Here is a 22,098-nt window from a genome sequence, read left to right as displayed (position 1 = left end):
GCTTGCCCACCCCTGTTCGGTTTTGCCTGTTTCCTTCTCTCAAAACCACCAAAGTTATGACAGGACCAGAAATGGTTGCTGAACACGTGCACACTCCTGTATCCTGAATGCCGTTAAACGCACTGTGGGTGTTTCCACTGGGGAAAAAAAAACAGTGCGAGAGATTAGAGAGTGCTTGGGACAACATACCAACATTAGAAACATCCATTCAGTCAAATGTATGTGACAGACCATGCACAAACGAATGTACAATAAATAATATTTTAGTTTGATATGAATTAGTTATCCTGAAAGATATGTGTATCAACTGTGCCAGAATAAGTTTGGTCTGAAATTCATTTTGTAAATGCATCTTCTTGGTCTGACTTAACTGATTCATGTTTTCTGTCTCTGTTTTTGTTCTCTCCACAGACATTTATAGTGCTAAATAAAGGGAAGACAATCTTCCGTTTTAGTGCCACACCTGCCTTGTACTTCATAAGTCCTTTTAATCCGGTTAGGCGAGTAGCTATTAAAATTTTGATACATTCATATCCTTTGAAACGGTGTCTTAACAGAAGACAAAAGGGTTCCTTGTTCGTGTGTATTATTCATGATGATATGGGCTGTCGTTCTGCTTGTTCTGCTATTGATGTTTTCCTGTGACTGTTGCTATAGGGGAGGATACAGACACTGGGGATGTATGGTTGTACTAAACAGCAGCTAATAGCATGTCAGATAACGGAAAGTGATGTCTTCTTTAAACCAATGACATCCAGGAGCATACGATAAGTCAATCAGTAGCCATTTTGTCACCAAAAGGAAAGGAAGTGATGAGTCATGCTTAACAGTAAACCAGGTTAGACCTCCCCTTTAAGACCACTGTGGTCTAACAATGTCCTATCTATCTCAGCACACAGACCTGAACCTCTCCTTTTGTTTACAGACATGTTAAAGACTCAAAGATATTCATATATTAATTTTAGCTTTGCTACATCATCTCTTAAATCTGGGTCAGATCTGTTTACTCATGGACTGTTTGTTTAAAAATGACACTGAAACTGAAACAGAATCGACCAGACTCTGGCTACACTTACACTATTTACTTGAATATTTGACAAAAAGCCAGTAAAATAAAAGAGAGGCTTCAGTGTGCAGACACAAATCTCATGTTTAATAGATTGAAATTGTTAGGCATGTTTTTAGAATTCATCTGATTCGGAATTTTAGGTTTCACAATTCCTATTCTTAGTTATTTTTGCATAAATTGAGACAGCTTGGAGTGTGTAATAATTCAGATAATATCTATATGCAGTAAAACTTGTTTTTTCATTGTCTAATTATAGAATATTTTGTACTTATGGGGCCACAACTACATTATCGTCAGTTATAATCTATATATTAAAATCTTATACTACTAATAAATGAAACTGGGAGACATTAGCTAAACTTTTCTCTGTTCTTAAGGATTTTGTAGCATTTTGCCAAGCAAAATGTCAATGTTTTCGTTATAGAGTAACAATAAAGATTTAGGGTTTTTATAGTATCTAAGCATGTGATTCTGAATATATTAAAATAACATGACTGGGATTGTAAGCACTAGACAAACTTATAAATTTACAAAAAGAAAGTAATTTAGGCATGTTTTTAGAAATATGAGCATCATTTGGTCAAATATGTCCACTGGTGTTGGTGCAATAATACTGACAGTGGAAATCTGGTCATTTTATTATATTATTGCAAGCAAATTTCTGTACGCACTTTCACTTCATTTCCTCTCCTTCTTAGCTGCTGCCCTTAGCTATTACTGACCTCCGGCTGCCTTTAAAGCTCATTTCCTCTTTCCCCTGTGTAGTTAATGCTCTGCAATGAAAGCCTTATCGTGGCTTTACAACATTGTGTTTGGTCATTCTGTTAGGAAGGCTGAGCCACTGTATTTCCACTAAATACACAGCTGTTAAATATTTCATAGGCAAAATAATGGCCTTTGTGGTCGTGGCCACACATAACCACCTTCTTTTAAGTGCTACAAGTAGATTTCATGGCATTAACCCTTTGAACCAGAAATCACATTATAGATATACTCTGTGTATCATTTTAGGGTTGTGTTTTTTAAATTTACAGTACTTACTGTATTTACTGTATCTTTACTGCATCTAAGTTTGAAGAACTGTGAGGATTTGTGTTGTGTTTGTGATCTGTCTATTATCCACATTTTCCTTAACCTGCTTCCCACTCTTTTCAGCATGATCATTATGTGTACTATTTTGACCAACTGTATATTCATGACCTTTAGTGATCCTCCCGAGTGGTCAAAACAAGTAGAGTAAGTACAGATTCATTATTTCTACTGAATAATATGGATGCATGTCTTTGTGCTACCAGATAACTTTACTGCTCTGTGTTTGGATTGTTTTGTTTAAAATGTTGACTAAGTCTGGGTGATCTGGCCAAAAGATTTTGTGACAGTGTTTTTAGGAAGTGTCATGACTGAATCACAGTACCATGCTTTGTCATAGAAAGATAGTTGAAACTTTAAAAAGTTCACAGGATGCCAGACTTTAGCAGGCTCAAACTATATATTGGTAGCTAATTTCATATTTGTGAAATTGCTGTTTAAATTTTGTGATTTTTTTCTTGATTTTGCACACAATCTTAAGACTTCAATAGAGTTGTGAAATTAATGAATGAGAATGACTGAAGGAGTTTTTATTTCTCAAATTAACAACACAAAACAGTAAAAAAAGACATTTATATTGTCATACAAAAGAAATAATACAATTTTAGTGTTATTTACACATCCGAAAAGGAGTAGGAAGAAGTTAAACACTTATTTAATCCCACCAATTTATTACAACACCACACACAAAATGTATCATTAAACTAAAAATATTGAATAGTTTTCTTGTAAGAATGCTGTTTCTCTGAGACCTTTTACAACTAGTAAACCATATTTACCACAAATGTAGCCACATTTGTCGTCATTCATACAGTGTGACTCTCAAAGTCCAGTTACTGAACTTGACATATGAGTTTCAAAGTGACAGGAGTTACAATCCATCTGCCTCTGTTAAACCCAATGATAAATCAGAGCAACATTTATGTTCAAAACTAGAAAAAGTCACTTTTTACATCCCTATATCTCCTACAATTTCCACTAAATCTACTTCAGATTTATATTAACATGGTTAGATGAGTCTCTTCTCTCTCATGGGGAAAAGATTTTGGTGAGATGAGAAACTGTAAGTGAGAAACTTGTGTTTTTGTGTTACTCAAAGCTACGTATCAATCAGTAGCTGTTTCCATAAAATGTCAAGTGAGTTTGAAGTGAAGGTTTGAAAAATACCAAAGATGACAATAGAAATATATGTGCTTTTTTAAACTGGTTTGGAGTGAATTATGTAGGCCAGTGGCCATGTTGTGTAGCCTCCGTATTACATGGTTATAGGTGGCTCTAATAAACGGAGTTGAAGACGCAGAACATTTCGGTGTTGTCTTCCATCTGGAATGGCCGTGGCATCTCTTTTCACAAATGAGACAGAGGAATCTCCTCATCAGTCCATGCCATCTTTGTACTACTAGACATATTTTCACATTTCATCAGCATATCTGAGTCTTAAGTCAAATGTTCCTTATGAAAAAAAGGTGTGTACATTCCCTCTGTGCATGTTTAGTCTTTGGTGAAAAGGGGCTAAAAACCACCTCAACCAAATGAAATTTTTTTTGTGTGTAAAACTGTCGAAATATATTTAAATCTTACTATTTCAATAAACATTTTCCAGTGAGAACTTTCAAAATGCACATTAAATACAGTTACTGGTGAACAGTTTTTTAATCTGAATCAAACCATGAATTTTTGAAAGGGATGCTGTGCTACAAAAATCCAGCAGGGGCTATCAAAATTTCTGCACATATTTTCTCTATTTATTGAGTTAATTATTTTATCTGTACATTTCCTTTCAAAATCAGGTAACTCATTAATTCGTAACCTTAAGATCACCCAGTCCTAATGTGAACACATCTGTGTATTAAAAAGGCTACTAAATTGAATAGTTTTTACAGACTTTTTTTTTCACCTAATTGTTCCAAATTTATCTCCTGCCCTACACTCAACATTTTCTTTTCCTGGGTGTTTTATCATTTAACGAGTGTGCAGGAGGCGCTTTGATCCACTAGAGTGAACTGATTCTGTCAACACTTTTGTCTTTCAGGTACACATTCACAGGAATTTATACATTTGAGTCTCTTGTAAAAATCACAGCGCGAGGATTCTGTATAGACGGGTTTACATTCCTTAGAGATCCATGGAACTGGCTGGATTTCATGGTCATTTCGATGGCCGTAAGTATTTTCGTTTTGTGATCAATATCAGGAACGATGTGAAAACTATGTCACCACTGGTCTGTTTAGGAGGAAGGTGAACAAAGTGAACTTTCAGGTCTGCTCATGATCCTTCACCTTCTTTCCTTTCTTTCTTTCTTTCTTTCTTTCTTTCTTTCTTTCTTTCTTTCTTCTTTCTTTCTTTCTTTCTTCTTTCTTTCTTTTCTAATAACCCATCTTATGTGTCTCCTCCATTTATTTGATATGTTTCTGGTCTTCCTCTGTGGGAATTTGAAGGTTTCCATCCGCCACTGCAACCCTCCGTTCCAACTCCCAAACCTTAGTTCTACTCATCTGATATCTTCTTCCTATCATATCAGCTTTTCCTCTCATTTACCTTTTCTGTCTCAGTCCCTGGAGTCTGCAACTGCCACTTTAAGTTCCAGTGTCCTTCCATCAATGTGGTTTATATCACATAGAACTGCCTCCATATCAGCAAAGTGACCAGATACGTAATCCACACAGTGTCGTAGAGGTGTCCCATAGCCCGACTGTGTGTGAATTTATCATTTATCTTCATATCTGCATGTAAATAACAAGCTGTTGTAACTGTGGTTTGATCCTGCAGGTATATAACAGAGTTTGTAAACCTAGGCAATGTCTCAGCTCTGCGCACGTTCAGGGTGTTGAGGGCATTGAAAACTATTTCTGTAATTCCAGGTAAGACAGGATGGGGCGGGGGACGGTGGGGCGGGGTCGGTGTTAGGTGTGTGTGTCTTTCTTTCCTTTTACCTTCCACCCTTCTCCTCAGTGGACAGGCTCTGTGAGTGGCGTCGTTTCCTCCTGGTTCGGTGGTGTTGTGCTCTTGGCGTGTGTGGTTTTTGTCATCGTGTTTTGTTCTGTGTGTGATCCTTCCCCTATTCAGATATATAACAGAGTTGTGGACCTGGGCAATGTATCTGCGCTGAGAACATCAGAGTTCTCCAGAGCATTGAAAACTACTCTGTCATTCCAGGTGAGGACTCAGTTTTAAACACTAAGGCTGATCTTCTCACCCTTTCTTTTCTACTCACTATATTATGATTACAATTATGATTTAAGCAACAACAAAAGAATTGGAGACAACCATTTTTTGATTTATTTTTCCTCCAAAATTATCAAATGGTACTAATACATTTTTTGATAGGCTTTGCAGTCTCCTCTAGGGCCTTCCAAAGTGTCTGCACTCTCTTCTGCCCCAGTAGCACTCTCATTATGAGGCCCGTCTCCAAGGCAGCTGTGTTTCTCTTCAGAAATAGCTTTAACCCACTCCTTTCACTATCTTACAGATTAAGCAAAAGCCCTTTTCTGTATCTAATAAGTTACAGAAAGAACATTCTTATGTTCAGGATGAAATTTAGATCATTATGTCTTGTATTTTACCAGCAAAGAGTAGAAATTAGCTCCCTAAATTTGCAAGAAATTCCTCTAGTTGACTCAATGTGCAAGTGAAATTACAGGTCAATAATTTTGTCACACATTTGTAACAGATGATTGGATTGAAAAACACAATCCCATGGTTTTGGGATGAGAAAAAGCTCATATATGTTCAAGTTCATATGAGAAGTGGCCTAGCTCTTAGAGAGATCCAACGGAATACACCTATTATTAATGTATGAAGACTGCCAAGCCTAGTTTGTGAACATATCTCTTATGCTGCATGATGCTTTTGAGTCACTTGCTTTTACAATACTAGCCTACTAAGAGCTTGGCTGACAAATGGCATTGAAAGTTTGATTTGCCCTCTTTTTGTTTTTTAGTTTGATTATTGATTTTCTTTTCCTTTGTTACAACGTACTTGAATGATTTACCACACATGGAAAAAAGAAATGGTGCGGTCACATTACAGTGGTCGGGAACACAGAGGATGGGATGGGATGGTTGTACAAACTATTGACCCGTTTGACCAACAATGACAATGCATCTGTCTATCTATTGATAGAGGATGGTGAGCATATTTCATGCTTACTCAGCCAATATTGGTGACTGAATCATATCTTAAACTGAATATATTTAAGAATAATTCATCAAGGCCTACAGTATAGGAATGGTAAAAATTTTTAAGCATGTTTGTATTTTAAGCAAGAAGGTATTTTAACATAATACCTAAATAGTATTAAATGTAACATATTGTCTGTAAGTAATTTGGTCCTTGAGAGAAAAAAGTCTTTCACTTTAAATACATTTTAAATAGCAGTAGTAACATTTTGAGGAATACAGTCATTTGCTTTCTTGCCAGAAGTTAGAGGAGTAATTTGTGTATTTTGTTTAAATATGCCACTATAGCCAACAGTGGAAGAAACAAACCAACAGAGGTATTGTCATCACAAATATGATGAAATAAAGCCACTGATTTTGCAGCAGGATAGTGCAAAATTTTGATATGTTGTTTTACCTATTTTTAGCGTAATACATGCGTCAATCAACAGTTAAAGCGGAGACTGTAAAATTAGATGCAGTGCTGCATTGTATCTCCTGTCACAATCCACTATGTAATCTTGTAATCTTCATATATTTAATATATAAAATCAAACATCTAGTAACATTTTGTACAGTGCATACATACTCAGATTAGTCATAACATTACGACCTGTGATAGATGAAGTGGTATTAATGTGGATTATCTCCTTACACTGGTACCTTTCAGTGGGTGTTGTACATTAGGCAGCAAGTGAACATTTACTGTATATACTGATGTGTTGGAAGCAACAAAATGAGCAGTGTAAAGATCTGAGAGACTTGTCAAAGGCTAAATTGTGATCTCCAAATGCCTGGTTCAGGGCATCTCCAGACTGCAGGTGTTGTTGGGTGTTCCCAGTGTCCCCTGTGGTAAGTACCTACTAAAAGTGGTTTAATAAACAACAATTGAGTTTTCCATTTATGTTTTTTGGATATTTTCAGTCCAATTGAGTACCTGTAGGATGTCATAGACAAAGAAATCATGGTCCATGGACATAAAATATCTGATGCTGATGTTTCGGTGCCAGATATCACAACACACCTTCAGAGAGCAAAATGGCACCTACACAATGTTAGACAGGTGGAAATGTTGTTCATTGTTGATTGGGTTGAGATTTAGACCACTTTTGGTAGTTACTAACCAATGCAGAACAGGAACAATCAACTTCACCTGCAGTCTGGAGATGCTCTGACCAAGTTGTTTGGTCATCACAATTTGGCCCTTGTCAAAGTCTCTCAGATCCTTTCCTTTGCCCATTTTGTTGCTTTTATTACATTAACTTTAAAGACTAAATGTTCACTTGCTGCATAATACACTGTACACATTGAAAGGATGAAAGGAGATGATGAAAATTATTACCACTTTACCTGTCAGTGGTCATATTGTTATGGCTGATTACAATATACATTAATGTACAGGACAAAAGGATATAAATAGTCAAGTAAACTGAAGGTATGTCAGCATTTACAATGCTTGATACATACAAATAGAAAGTAACAAAAACAGTCTCTTTGATGCATTAACTTCTTGAAGTGTTGGCTGTAGTCTCATATTTAATGTACAGACGTGAAAATGATGTTGAATTCTCTGCAAGAACGTAAACAAGACTATTTCAGAAAAATATCCAGCTGTGTAGCTTTTATCTTCATTTATAAACATACATTTAGACCACATTTAACTGTATGTACAGCTAATAAAGAGAAAAGGGGGTGTTGGTCATCCTGCTTCTATGTTTGAGTTCCTCCTGGACCCATGTGAGCGCTGCCAGAGGATTCCTGTCCGGAAGGTAAACCGATTTTGTCTTTAGAGAAAGCTGTGGATGAGACAGACTGCAGGGTTCGCGCTATGGGGAGTCAGTGCTTTGCTAAAGACACCTTATACAAGACAGTTCAAGAAAGTGCCCTCGCTGGCGCTGGCATTGAATTGCTCCTGTTCAGCCTTGGAGTTTAAATGACCTGCATGTGGTTTCCAGCCCCCCTTGCCTGTGCCTCTGTCCCTCTCATGGCCCCTCGTTGTGCTGCTGTGCTCTCTTCCTTATGGATTTCCTCACTTTTCTACAGTCTTCCCCCTCTTTTCCACTCTATCCATCACTGGTAATGAAACTCAAAGTGCTCCCTAAATTGGTTTATACAAATTTATCTTGAGAAAAATGAAAATGAAAAGAGTGGGAGGACTTCTAAATATTTCCTGTTTGTTTTTGTTCTCTAGAGGTGTTATGTATGTAATATGTCAGTTTTGTCCAAAATGTATTACTACCTACAGTATATGTAAAGCAGTAAACCTGCTCCAATTAAATTTTATTCCATGATTTTTCCTGGAGATTCAGTTGAACACAAGAAGTCATCAAAAAAAATCACACGAACATGACATTTAGAGTAACTAACAAATAGTATACCTATTTAATGAATATATATTTCATTAAATAGTTCAATTTTATACTGAAGTAGTAGTTTTACTGCAGTGTTTTCACTTAAATCCAATCAAACTGTAGATTTCCCAGCTGTAATTCTGCAGTAAATGAGGTACAACTAGATTAGCTTTTTGCCCACAGTAAATAATTTTCAGTAAAGTAATACACTCCAAAGATTCATATTTTGGGTGTGAGCATCTCTTGCATCACTTGCGTGGTTTGTGTACGTGTGTACGTGCCCACCCTACAGGCCTGAAGACCATTGTGGGCGCCCTGATCCAGTCTGTGAAGAAGCTGTCAGATGTGATGATCCTGACCGTATTCTGCCTGAGCGTCTTCGCCCTCATCGGTCTCCAGCTCTTCATGGGTAACCTACGCCATAAGTGTGTGATCTGGCCAATCAACAGCACCGAGAACTACCTGGCCAATGGCAGCAAGGGCTTCGACTGGAATGAGTACATCATGAACGATAGTAAGTAGAGGTGAAGCAAGGCCATTGGTGAGCTGGCTGTGATATTTGTGCATGAGTCAGCCCATATGCTGGATGGAGAATACAATATGTCATTTTGGCAGTGGGTAGACAAAGAGAATTGGTTTAAAATGAACTGCAATGAATTTAAAATGCATAGAAGGAGTGAAGTCAGAAATTGCTTTGAGTAGATTTACAGTCTGTTACTGAATAAAGAACTGCAACACAATGTGAGTAAAATGTCTCGTAATTGATTTTTTTTTAATCCTCAGCCAATTTCTACTTCCTGCCTGGTCAATCGGATGCTCTTCTCTGTGGAAACAGCTCTGACTCTGGGTGAGTTGCCTTTTCTGCCCTATTTCTCCCCTTCCTCTTCTGACCCCACCAAGACCTGCTTTCATTTATCTGTCTGCCTGAAATCAGATTAGATTGTAAAATAATGCTGAGTCATTTTCGGGCTTGGTGCCCCGTTTCTCTCTCTCTCTCTCTCTCTCTCTCTCTGTCTCTCTCTCTCTCTCTGTCTCTCTCCCTCTCTCTCTCTCTTTCTCTGCTCACCCCTCAGCCGCTGCCCGGAGGGTTACACATGCATGAAAGCTGGGAGGAATCCAAACTACGGCTACACCAGCTTTGACAGCTTCGGCTGGGCCTTCCTGGCTCTCTTTCGACTCATGACACAGGACTTCTGGGAGAATCTTTACATGCTGGTAAAGCTGAAATGTCAACAAGTTCAGCATTTTCCGAATGAGGCCTATAGATCAGTGATTGACATCGACTTGAGATGTTTCATGTTTAAAATAAATGTCCCTTCAAACAATTAATAGATGAGATGATCAACAAAGTAAATAATTAGAAATGTATCCATGAATACAATTTTCTAACATTTAAACATTTAGTGCTTTCTAGTTTTTACAATACATCGTTTTAATATTTTGAAATAATTTCCAGTGTATAAGGTCTAGGGGGATATGGAAGAATGTAAGTCCAGAGATAGAACATAATATTTCCAATTATGTTTTCAGTGGAGTATAATCACATGAAAATAAGGTCTTTTAAATTTATATCACTACCATTTTTCTACTGTAGCACAGAATGGACTTCAATATATTTTTTCTCTGTTTTATGGTTGATTTGATCTATTTCATATGTCTGAGTGCGGAGTTAATATTCATTTAACTAAAACAAACAAAACAACCCCACCCCTAGGTTTCACTAAATACGACAGCTAAACTAAATACTGAACCATTAAATGCGTCACAACAGTTTATTGACAAAAAAGTTTATGCATAGAGCCAGAAAACATTGGTTCATCACATTGGTCTGCAGTTATTTAAAGAATGTCTGCCACAGAGATTAAATGTGCTATATCATACATACTTTAATAAGATGAATTGTAAAATAAATGACAAAAGTACTGGTTAGCTAATCAGATCACTGTATATGATAAACTATTATTACACATATAAATTGGTTTATGTACATTTGTATAATAGATTAATAAATCTTCCACTAGAAAGAACCTGTAAAGTGAATGTTTTGTAATGTCCAGACACTGTTTTGAAGTAGATCTGGTAGCTCTGAGGCAAACATTCCTTTTGAGTAAAACCCATTCTCTCATTAATTTCCAGAGTGTCACCCTTTTGACCCAAGACTGTGTCTTGGAAACTACAGCCAACCTGCATTTTTGACTATATTTTTCTTTATTAGTGACTCAAACTTGGTAAACTTTCACTACTTTTATTCTGGAGGAATTTTACTTGTAGACCATTGTTATAGAGGGTTCATTTCTATGTGTTTTAGCCTTTGGTCTATTTAAAGTCCAAACCAGAAAGGACATTAAATAATGTCACTGAAAATTATGGGAGTCTCTTTTTCTCTTGCAGAGAAGAGGAATTTTGTGTGAAAGAAAACACTGGATTTATATTAGGGATACAGCTCTATCAGAATGATTAGTGATCTTCTGGCACTAATTTTTAGATGCTCAGCTCTTTCACTGATTCCCACATTGCAGTGTGTTGCAACATAAAAGCAGTTTCTATGTGTAACTCCGCTTCTGAGACAGAAAATGGTGGATAAGCCTGCTTGTAGCTCTAGTCCACCTCTTGTCAATATTTCTCCCAGTGTTCCCACTTTGATTCATTTACATACTGTGGTCTGGCCACTGTCTGTCCATCCGTTTGTCTGTCTGTCAGCTGCACAAAGCTGCTCTGAAATGGTAGGAACACTTCACCCTCTACATACGGATGCTGAGTGGAAGGAAGGAAGTATGAAATATTAACACTCAGGATTACAGTACAGCCAATGAGGGAGATGAGACCTGATGGGAGCATCCCAGCTCATACTTCTATTTTTGGCCCTATCTTGATACTCAGCCTCCAACTACCAGCTCTGGATCTTAAGAGTAATGATTATGCAGCCTTGTTTAGGCCTGTTGTTGTCATATGTTAAACAATTAAATTAAAGATCCAGTTTGTAAAATGTAGTGAAATAAATGGAATATAAAATTAATAATTATATTTTTATTTAGGGTTGAATCACACTCATCACTGATGGGAGTTGGTATAGAGGGCGTCCACAATGTTGCGCTGTTTTCACAGTAGCTCAGAAAAGATGTCTTCCTCTTTTTGTCTTGCAGTAGGTGGCACTCACTGTTAATGTACTTTGCTGTCACCCTCCCTGTGTACTGGAATGAGTTAATGTTCCCTACACCAAAAATCACATAACAGACAAAACAAATACTGTAATGAGGGACTTCCATGTTTTTTTTTTGTGGCCCCCAGGGAAGGGTCACCCTTTGGTGTGTTTTGACCTGTTGAAACCCATTTGTTTAATGTATTTATACAGTTAAACATGGTAAACTACACAGGCACCATTTTAGCCAAGTGGTTGCAGTCCCAGGTGCAATTACAGCCTTAAAAGACACTTTATTAGGTACACCTTGCTGGCACTGGGTCGGACTCCTTTTTGCCTTCAGAACTACTTATCCTTCTTGCCATATATTGAAGAAGGAGCTGGATACATTCCCCAGGGATTTTGGCCAATATTGACATGGCCACATCAGCAGCTCCAGATTTGTCGACTGCACATCCATATTGGATTAAGATCCATATCATTTTCAAGAAACCAGTTCAAGATCTTGTGAGCTTAGTGACACGGTATGTTATCCTGCTGGAAGTACCCACCACAAGAAAGGTACATCATGGACATGGACAGCAATAATACACCCAGACCACTGTACTACCACCATCAACCATAACCGTTAATACCAGGCAGGATGGATTCATGCTTTTATGTTGTTTACACCAAAATCTAACCCAATCACATCTTAAGTAGGGATTCACATATTCATCAGCCAAACATGGGTATCAGTCAAAATCAACCTTAATGACTGACTCTGGCAGAGATGACATTTCACCAGTTTACTATGAGCTATACAAAAGGCTGTTTGACTATAAAAGGACACATTTATTTTTCATACTGGAAAGTAACGTCTGCCTCAGCTATAGGGCAAATGGTTTTCATTTTCAGTATTGCTGCATCCTAATTATTTGTCTCTCTCTTACTTAGAATGTTGTGTTGTACATACTTCTTAGCAATACATGTCAACATCATCCATAATTGATGTGTGAGGGAATTTCTCCTCTCTATCCCAGGAAGTCCTCTCTTTTTTCCTCTGCTCCCTGAAGACATTAGTTTGCCTTTAGAAGGAGAAATAGCGGATGTTGACAAGTGGGAACATTTTAATTCACATCTGCAATCCCTCAGTCAAACATAAACCTTTTAAATGCATAAGTGAATGAAACAAAAACAAGAAAACACTTTCTGGAGGTTGTCCATTAGGTTGTCATTTGTTCGGATCTAACTCTGTAACTCAGACCATATTTCTCCATTATTGCATCCCATTATTTGGCTGTGCACAGACTCTAGTGTGGTAAGCATGAAAAAGTAGGACAAAAATGCATATGTAGTGAGTCTCCCTGATGAACAACACAACCTTGAGCTCAGCCTGAGAACCCTAATGAAAACATGGTATAAGACTTTTCCTGTGCAGATTACAAATTCATTATTTTATGAGTTGATCGTCGAACTAAATTGAGCCAAGCAGTCGTCGTACTTGGAATAGATGTTTAACTGTAGGTGTGAATGTTCTGTTTATATTTTCTCCTCAAACCCGCTGCCTGGAGAAGGCAACAGACAGTTGTGCTGAGCTCGATTTTTGTGCACAGAAATGCCTAATCAGACCAATCTGCTGGTTCATTTTTCCCCACCAACAGCTGACTCGTGTTATTTGTGATGAGTCACTGTGAGGTCAACGCAAAATTTGACGCAGGGATTGTAGTTGAGTATCAGATGTCGTTGGTGTCTCCCTTATTTCCCCCTTCTAACACCCCCCCCCCCTTCCCCCACACAAACAGACCCTGAGAGCGGCAGGGAAGACCTACATGATCTTCTTTGTGTTGGTGATCTTTGTGGGATCGTTCTACTTGGTGAATCTGATTCTGGCTGTGGTGGCCATGGCCTATGAGGAGCAGAACCAGGCCACCATGGAGGAGGCCCAGCAGAAGGAGGAGGAGTTCAAGGCCATGCTGGAGCAGCTCAAGAAACAACAAGAAGAAGCCCAGGTCAGTCATCTATGAAACTGATGAGATGAAAAGATTACAGTTTAGAAATTTAAATTATTTTTTCTTTTATTTAGTATTTTTGTGTTCAACTTTGGCTATTAGCTTAACAAAAAAAAAAAAGAACTGGATACTTTTAGTTTACTTGTGTTTTGAGGAATTTTTACTTTACTTTCTATTTCATTTTAGTTTATGAAGAAAGAATGAATGGCCTAAAATATGATTCATAAAACCGTTGCTTATTGAATCATTATCATTAGAGTTAAATGAAAGCAAAGTTTTGCCTACAGTTCTTTTCAGTTTTAGTTGTGTTACATTTTCCATTGTTGTTATTTTTTCCTTCATTAATTATAATAACACTGTGACAGGATTCCTGAGTCATGCCATATCATTGCACTGACTATATTTATGCATTTCTTGTCAGACTGCTGCCATGGCAACCTCTGCGGGCACAGTTTCAGAAGATGCGGTGGAAGACGATGGAGGAGGGCGACTGTCATGCAGTTCCTCTGAGATGTCAAAGCTCAGCTCCAAGAGTGCCAAAGAGCGCCGCAACCGGAAGAAGAAGTGGCGGCAGAAAGAACAGGAGAAGGAGAAAGGCGACAGCGAGAAGTTTGTCAAATCAGAGTCTGACGATGGGAGCAAGAGGAGTCGCTTTCGTTTCCCTGATAATCGCCTGGGTCGAAAATCTTCCATTATGAACCAGGTGAGGACTTCACATTTTTTCATAAATGTTATTATTTATAGGGTCAGTTTATGCAAATAATAATAATAAAAAATGTGGGTTTATATACTGAGGAGTTGAGTTGTCTATCATTTATGTACTATGGGGGTAAAAAGGTGTTTTCAAAATTTTTTTATGGACTCACCACTTAATGAAATGACAGCAAAAAAGTTAGGGACTGGCCAAGCAGTAACGGATGGACAGCCTTACTATGCTTTTGTTTGACTTTCACAACTATTTTTGGTAGAAAGATGAATGATACCTCATTTTGCAGGGAATAATGAGCACTTTTAAATGTGTGATTGAAAAAAATGTTTTAACCGTATTTTCTGGCTTAAAAATAGTAAAAATCCCTCGATATCAGATAGAAAATTAACATCTGTTTTTGACCACTTTATAAAACCTGCCTTAAAATTAAAGTTCCAATTTTCATAAAACTGTAATGTTTTTATTGTTTTGTCCTTTAGGGTATCTATTTTGCAAAACAGTAAACAGTTTGTATTTTTTTAATATATAAGGGCATAAAATAGCAAGGGTATTTCGTCAGCGGATGGACACAGCCGTTATAGTAATGGATGGACTAGGAAGAATAATTACAAGTTTCAGTTGTTTATTCAGAATATTTATTAGTATATACATTGCACATATAATATCTACAAAGTCAAATATCCTAATAAACTAATCTAATAAATTTTAACATGTATTTATCTCAGTTTATTAGATATTTGTAACTGCTGTAAAAAGAGTAGCAAAAGGTTTTTAAATGGACCTTACAACTTATCACAAGTATAATATAGGTCCAACAGAAGAGGATCAAAGTCATACTTTGAATTGCAGTGACAGACAAAGAATGCAAACATGAATTTATGGTGAATATAATGCCATCGAAAATAAAACCTGTGCTGGACACTAGCAGTAATGTACTTTCAAAAAAAGGTTAGTCTTCAAAAGGTGATTTTAAATGTATTTTTTGATCTAGATGTTAACCGTCCCTTGGCCAGCCCCATTAGTATAAGAAGGACAGAAATGTAAATATATAATCCAATTAAAATCTCATTGATTTTATGATACAAATACATCCTACTTTTAATTTCCTTAATATAAAAGAAATGCAAAATAACTATGATCTATGATAAGATTATGTATTATTAATTATTAGTATACACTTGATGAGATCTTGTGGGAGATTTCATCTAGAAATACATACATCTTTTGGGAAATATTTCAGATTCAGTGTTCTTCTGCAGTGTTGCATGAGCTCACACACAGAAAAGCTTATAGTGGCCAGAGGTACAAAAATGCATGTCCACATGCTGAATTATTAACTATTATTACATGAATGTTTCAGAGAGGGAGCAATTCTGCAGCTTTGTTTAGGCTTCACTCTGGCTCTACTGCCTCTTATGTTATATTTTATGGTATGTGACAAACAATATAACAAAGCACACAGGGCTTATATAACACTTTTAACACTATTTTGAAATGCAGAGGTTGCTGTGTTTGCTTTACATTCACTATTTGCACAGGCAGAGCTCGGTTGTCGGAAATGTGATTTATTTAGGTTTATTTCTGTGTGCAGCTATAATAACACCTGGATCGATACTAGCAGCAGCTCAGATTGATATTCTCATGACTCATGCTCCTCTCTTCGGTGTTTCAGATGTGTGTGTCTGTCCTGCATGTGTGACCTTGACAGTATAGGATATCACTGACCTAATTATGTATTTCTGCCTTGTATGTGAAGTCACATGATCGTTCAGGCAGCATACACCTCCTTGGGGAAAAGTGCTTTAGATGCATTAAATTTCCCACACCCCTCCTTTATTCATCCTGACCTCCAGAACTGATGACAAACAGCAAAAAAATGATGGTGCAGTTAAGTGTAATTCAGAAACACCCTGGGCCACATCAGTCATACAAACCTCTACTCCCCTGCAAGGTTGTTATAGGCAATGAAAAGTAAGATTAAAACTAGCAGAGACAAAATAATTTTTTGACTGAAATAATAATGTCAGAGGTATTCAAAAATACAAAAACTAAATAAAAACACCTATGAAATAGACCGGGGTTAACATGAGTAAAACGACTATACAATACAGGACCTTTTATACATCACAAGTAATATGATGCATATTATTTCATTCTACGTTTTTCAACTTGTAAAAATTAAGGCTTTCCTCATGATACCTGACTAAAACTATTCAATTCCTTAAAAAAGAAAGTAAACTGAAATCCAAAACAAACTAAATTAAGACACAGCTAATGAAATTTGCATAGCTATTAACACACTTCCTCCTCTGTTCTCTCTTTTCCATTGTCCCCTTCAGTCCCTCCTCAGTATACCCGGCTCACCTTTCCTGTCCCGCCACAACAGCAAGAGCAGCATCTTCAGTTTCAAGGGCCGTGGTAAGGATGTGGGCTCAGAGAATGAATTTGCAGACGATGAACACAGCACGGTCGAGGAGTGCGAGGAGCGTCGGGGCTCCCTGTTCAGCCCGTACAGGCGGAGCAGCTACAGCGGTTTCCACGGGAAGAGGAACAGCACGGTGGACTGCAATGGAGTGGTGTCGCTCATCGGCCCAGGGCCTGGTGGACGCCTACTGCCTGAGGTGAAAATAGATAAGGCAGCTACTGACGACAGTGTAAGGAAGTCAATGAGTAGACCAATCTAGGCATGGCCCCCCTATCGTCCGTTCCTTTCTTTCTGGCTCTCTATCTTCTACTCTGTCATCTTTGCAAGTCCGTATGTATCTCTTGGCTAAGCGCTCGCGCCTCCCTTCCCCCAGCCCCTGCAGTGTATGCTGCCCTCCGAAAGTAGGCAAAGGATGGAGAAATAAAATGAATTTTTATAATGAATATACTATAGCCAACTCCATTTGATATATTAGTACTACTGGGTCTATCAATGACTTCCAGCAATATTTTGTTGTCTGGTAACAGTGAATGTCAATGTTTTGAATATGTCCTTAACAAAATATTTATTATTTCTACATTTACAATAGTCACACTATTATACAATCAGAAAGACATTGTGTTTGTCTCTAAGTCTACTGCTTACATTATTGGCATCTTAAATTTTGGCATGTAGATTAAAGCCTGGTTAAGTTTTAATACACAACTTCTTGTCTTCAAGTTCCCATGTAACACACTTTAGAAATAATAGACCATTTTCGATATATGTTTTACAAACAGCATATAATGATGAGTTAACATGCTCCAGTGTGTTGATGTGTTCCTCCTCCAGGCATCCAGGTCCTCTGCTAGCCTGTGTGGGTAGATCTACAGTAGGAGTCGGAGGAAACAGAGGGGACCAGCAATGTAGAGCCACAGACATTCTTATCTGCCTCCATTAAACCCAGCTAACATCCCAAAACTGATATAGATGTACAGTATGAACACACAGCTAGATGTAGATCTCACACCATCCTATTAGGCCTTATAATTTAGGAAACAAAAGGAGGGCTGCTGTCCTTGTCTGTCTTTACCTTTCTCTGTTTTCCAAACTCTCCCTTGGTCAATTTTAGTAAAATAGATGTGTTCTCTTGTTAGTTAGCATGGTAGATTTAAACCCTAAATTTTTATTAAGCATGACATACTGTAGTAGTATAAGTAGAAAATGGCTATGGTGTCTGTAATTTCCTCTCCTTCTCTTTGACTTGGAGCATGCTCGTGCATGACAACTGGATGAATCTGAATTACCTGCCTCCATATGATCTCTTACAATGCTCTTGACTTGATGGTTGCAATATAAGTTGTATGGTTTCAAAGTAGGAAGATACAGTAGCCTCAATTTGCAAAATAACTGTAAAATGGCCAGATTTGGGAGACATTTTGTAAAGTAGCTGTAACCTAATAATTATATTGCAATGGCAGCAAAGCCTCCATTATTGCATGACAGGACTGAAAATGCATTCATGCAGAAACAGCTCTCCTTGCACAATATCTCACAATCCATTTATTATTTAATCTGGATGAGCTAATTACATTCAAACACAATTAGGTCAAGTAGCCCTAGACCACTGCTCCCACTTTGGCTGAGACCTGCATGCATTTACAGCATACACACATCTTCCTTGAAACCAGCATTGATATAGAAAAGAATGAAACATGTCCTGCCCCCCATGCCCCTCTAAAAAAATCTGATCTCCCCAACTACTTTTTCCTGCCAATGCTGTTGTGCACTTCCCTCCGCCGGCCACCGGTGGTGATGTGGGATGGTGTTCATGTCCTCTCCATGGGTGCTTGATTCTTCCTCTCCTCCTGACAGCCAACTACTGAGGTTGAGGTGAAGAAGAAGCTGTCGGGCTCCCTGATGGTGTCTGTGGACCAGCTCAATACCTCCTTTGGGCGGAAAGAGCGGGCCAACAGTGTCATGAGCGTCATTACCAACACACTAGTGGAGGGTACTGCCACTTTAACCCAGCTATTTAACCTGCTCTCTCATTATTCTTTAACTAGGGCTGCTCTCATTGGTTGATTAGTTTGACATGAATTTCCTGCTTATCTGCTTTGCATATCCAACAAGTACCAGATACATACAATGCATACAATTTTTTCTATCATTTTAATACCATTGCATGCGGTATTCTTAAGCATGCAAGTATGTTTGGTTTTGACGTGTGATCCGCGCTATGTCTTCAGAACTGGAGGAGTCTCAGCGCAAGTGTCCACCATGCTGGTATAAGTTTTCTAATACATTCCTGATCTGGGAGTGCAGCCCTTTGTGGATCAAGATCAAGGAGATTGTGAACTTGATAGTGATGGATCCCTTCGTGGACTTAGCCATCACCATCTGTATTGTTCTCAACACCCTCTTCATGGCCATGGAGCACTACCCTATGACCCCCGACTTTGAGGAGATGCTGTCTGTAGGCAATCTGGTGAGTGTTTGATTTCTTTCAGGTTAACCTGTTAAGAATCTCCAGTGGTTCTCCTCGGCAGTGTTATTTTTGGGATCATAATTGGCAGCCCTGTCATTACCCATTCAAAGTTAAAAGAAGAAAAAGAACAATCTCTAACTTCCCTGTTGCTTTCTTGTATCCATGTAGTTCTGACAGTCTTCACATACACGCACACATGTTCCCTGTCCGTTCCTTCCATTCCTTTCTATTCTTTCTCTCTCCCCTGGTTGAGTGGAGCTGCTGTTTGCTTCAGCGGGACCTGCCTACCTCTCTGCTGGTTGGCTGACTGGTGGGAGGCCTGCATTAATATTTCATGGAGTCTGATCGATGAGCTGCTCTGAAATGGTGCCTGAATTGTAGCTCAGATATCTCAACCTGTCCATTTTTATATTAGCATTTTTTTTTATATAAGGATTCTGAGACACGAGAGTAAATGGATGTGGACAGGTATTATCAGTAATGTAAAAATGACTGAAATGTGTTATTTACATTCTGCTGCAAGATAATTTAGCAGAAAAGACCCTGTAGTGGCACAGGTGGAAATTTCTAGGTCACCTTGATGCAATATGAGTCACCATCTTACACACACACACACACACACGCACACACACACACACACACACACACACACACACACACATACACATGCAAAATGTTACACATACTTGCATTAGATTGTGTACTTATTCATTTTTGTAGACTCTATGATTAAGGATAACCCTCAGTAATTTATTAGACCTGCTATAACAGCTGGTGCACACACTTTCGCTCAAATAACGTCTTCCTGGTTCAGTATATTATGACCTTAAATTACACTGTGATGTGTTTTTCCTTAATGCACACACTGCAACAGACAACCGCATTGTTTTTCGTTCTTCAGTTTCTCACTTGAAACATGTTGCTTAAAGTCCTTTTAAATTTGTCTTATCTCCTGTCTACCAGGTGTTTACAGGGATCTTTGCAGGGGAGATGCTTTTCAAGCTGGTGGCAATGGATCCATATTACTACTTCCAAGAGGCCTGGAACTGTTTTGACGGCTTCATTGTGACTCTGAGTTTAGTGGAGCTGGCTCTGGCTGATGTCGAGGGTCTGTCTGTGCTACGATCATTCCGATTGGTAAATGTTTTTTTCTGGTCTCGTATGGATACAGCAACTTGAGTAGTAATATTTATTGTGTTGTATTTGTAGGTACTAAAGGGGTTTACTGACATTACTTACAGATATTAATCATACAATTTTTTTTTTTTTTACTAAAATGAAACAATTAGTTTGAGTCTTAGGGACTGTTAGCCAGCTGTGTCTATTATCTTACATCAATAAGGTTAACTGTTTATATAGCCTACTGTGTTTAGGGTAACTATGCAGCATTCACTAGAGCCACAGAAAATTGGATATCTAAGCACATCAACTGGAAACTGGCAAAAACTGAAAGTTAAGCTCTGCTCTAGGTAATATGGTCCTCAGAACTCATTAACACCAATGTTAACCTTTTATATCTCATCCAACCAAGATGATGGCGTTAGGAAGAATTTGTAGGAGTTCATTCTGCCGGGACCTCACCGCCATTAAATCAATAAAGTGTCATTTTTACTCAAGTTGTATATAATGAACACAAATTGTAGATATGAGACTATAACAATTTTCACGTTTAACTCAGCAACAAAACAAACAAGTGGTGCCTGGCACAATGAGCCTCACACACGTATTATAGCTTATTTTGGCATCAATCCAGCTGATGTCATCATGTCTATGCATGTGCTGATGTCAGCATATCAATTGCCTCTGTATATGTGCCAAGTTTGAAGTAAATGGTAACAAAATTTATGTTTTTGTAGACATTTGAAATTTCACCCGTTATAGGTAAATAGAAAAGAAAAGATTTTAAAAATTCAAAAAAATGTACCTACTTTTCCCAAAATGTAATTAGATCTATTCCGGGTCATTGGCAGTCTATAAACCCAATTTGGTATGAATTCAACCAGTAGTTTTGCTTTTAGAATGTTAACAAACAAACCAAACCAAAAACAATATCCCTTGCCTCCCCTTCAGGGGGCGGGGTAATTAATGTCTTTATGTGGCTAGGTGCTGGTATTTATTTTACGTTTTAAATTGTCTATGAAATTATGTTCCATAATCAGAAAGCTTTCAGTTGGCATTTTATAGGCTAAGTGTAGCTTCGCCTTGTCTTTGTAAGCATATCTGGATTATTTTTACTTTCCCTTCTTTTGAAATGTATTCAGTGTCATTGTAAAGTTATAGTTCTGCACACCACTAAATCCTATTTCTCCTTTTCTCACACCTTGTGCTTTAGCTGAGAGTGTTCAAGTTGGCCAAGTCATGGCCCACTCTGAACATGCTGATCAAGATCATTGGTAACTCCGTTGGAGCCTTGGGAAACTTGACTTTGGTGCTTGCCATCATCGTCTTCATCTTTGCTGTGGTGGGCATGCAGCTGTTTGGAAAAAGCTACAAAGACTGTGTGTGTAAGATTGCTACTGACTGTGAACTGCCACGCTGGCACATGAACGACTTCTTCCATTCCTTTCTTATCGTCTTCCGGGTGTTGTGTGGTGAGTGGATTGAGACCATGTGGGACTGTATGGAAGTTGCAGGCCAGGCCATGTGCCTCATCGTCTTCATGATGGTCATGGTCATTGGTAACTTGGTGGTGAGTGTTTTT

The 22,098-nt window shown here is 38.1% G+C and overlaps 1 protein-coding gene across 1 annotated transcript in view; it reads left to right on the top strand.

Moving 5' to 3' along the window:
• The window catches only part of scn8aa (sodium channel, voltage gated, type VIII, alpha subunit a), a 52,352-nt gene that overhangs the window by 7,836 nt on the left and 22,418 nt on the right, over positions 1–22,098 (top strand). Inside the window, 14 exon segments of the mRNA XM_030139595.1 lie at positions 412–530; positions 2,216–2,305; positions 4,191–4,319; positions 4,928–5,019; positions 8,959–9,180; positions 9,450–9,513; positions 9,740–9,881; positions 13,590–13,796; positions 14,218–14,499; positions 16,845–17,126; positions 18,785–18,920; positions 19,159–19,397; positions 20,361–20,534; positions 21,730–22,086. Of these exon segments, the coding sequence (XP_029995455.1) occupies positions 412–530; positions 2,216–2,305; positions 4,191–4,319; positions 4,928–5,019; positions 8,959–9,180; positions 9,450–9,513; positions 9,740–9,881; positions 13,590–13,796; positions 14,218–14,499; positions 16,845–17,126; positions 18,785–18,920; positions 19,159–19,397; positions 20,361–20,534; positions 21,730–22,086 (2,535 nt within the window).

The sequence above is a fragment of the Sphaeramia orbicularis genome, chromosome 7 (assembly GCF_902148855.1).
Source record: "Sphaeramia orbicularis chromosome 7, fSphaOr1.1, whole genome shotgun sequence".
Classification (NCBI taxonomy): domain Eukaryota; kingdom Metazoa; phylum Chordata; class Actinopteri; order Kurtiformes; family Apogonidae; genus Sphaeramia; species Sphaeramia orbicularis.
This window is presented reverse-complemented; position numbering and strand designations above follow the sequence as displayed.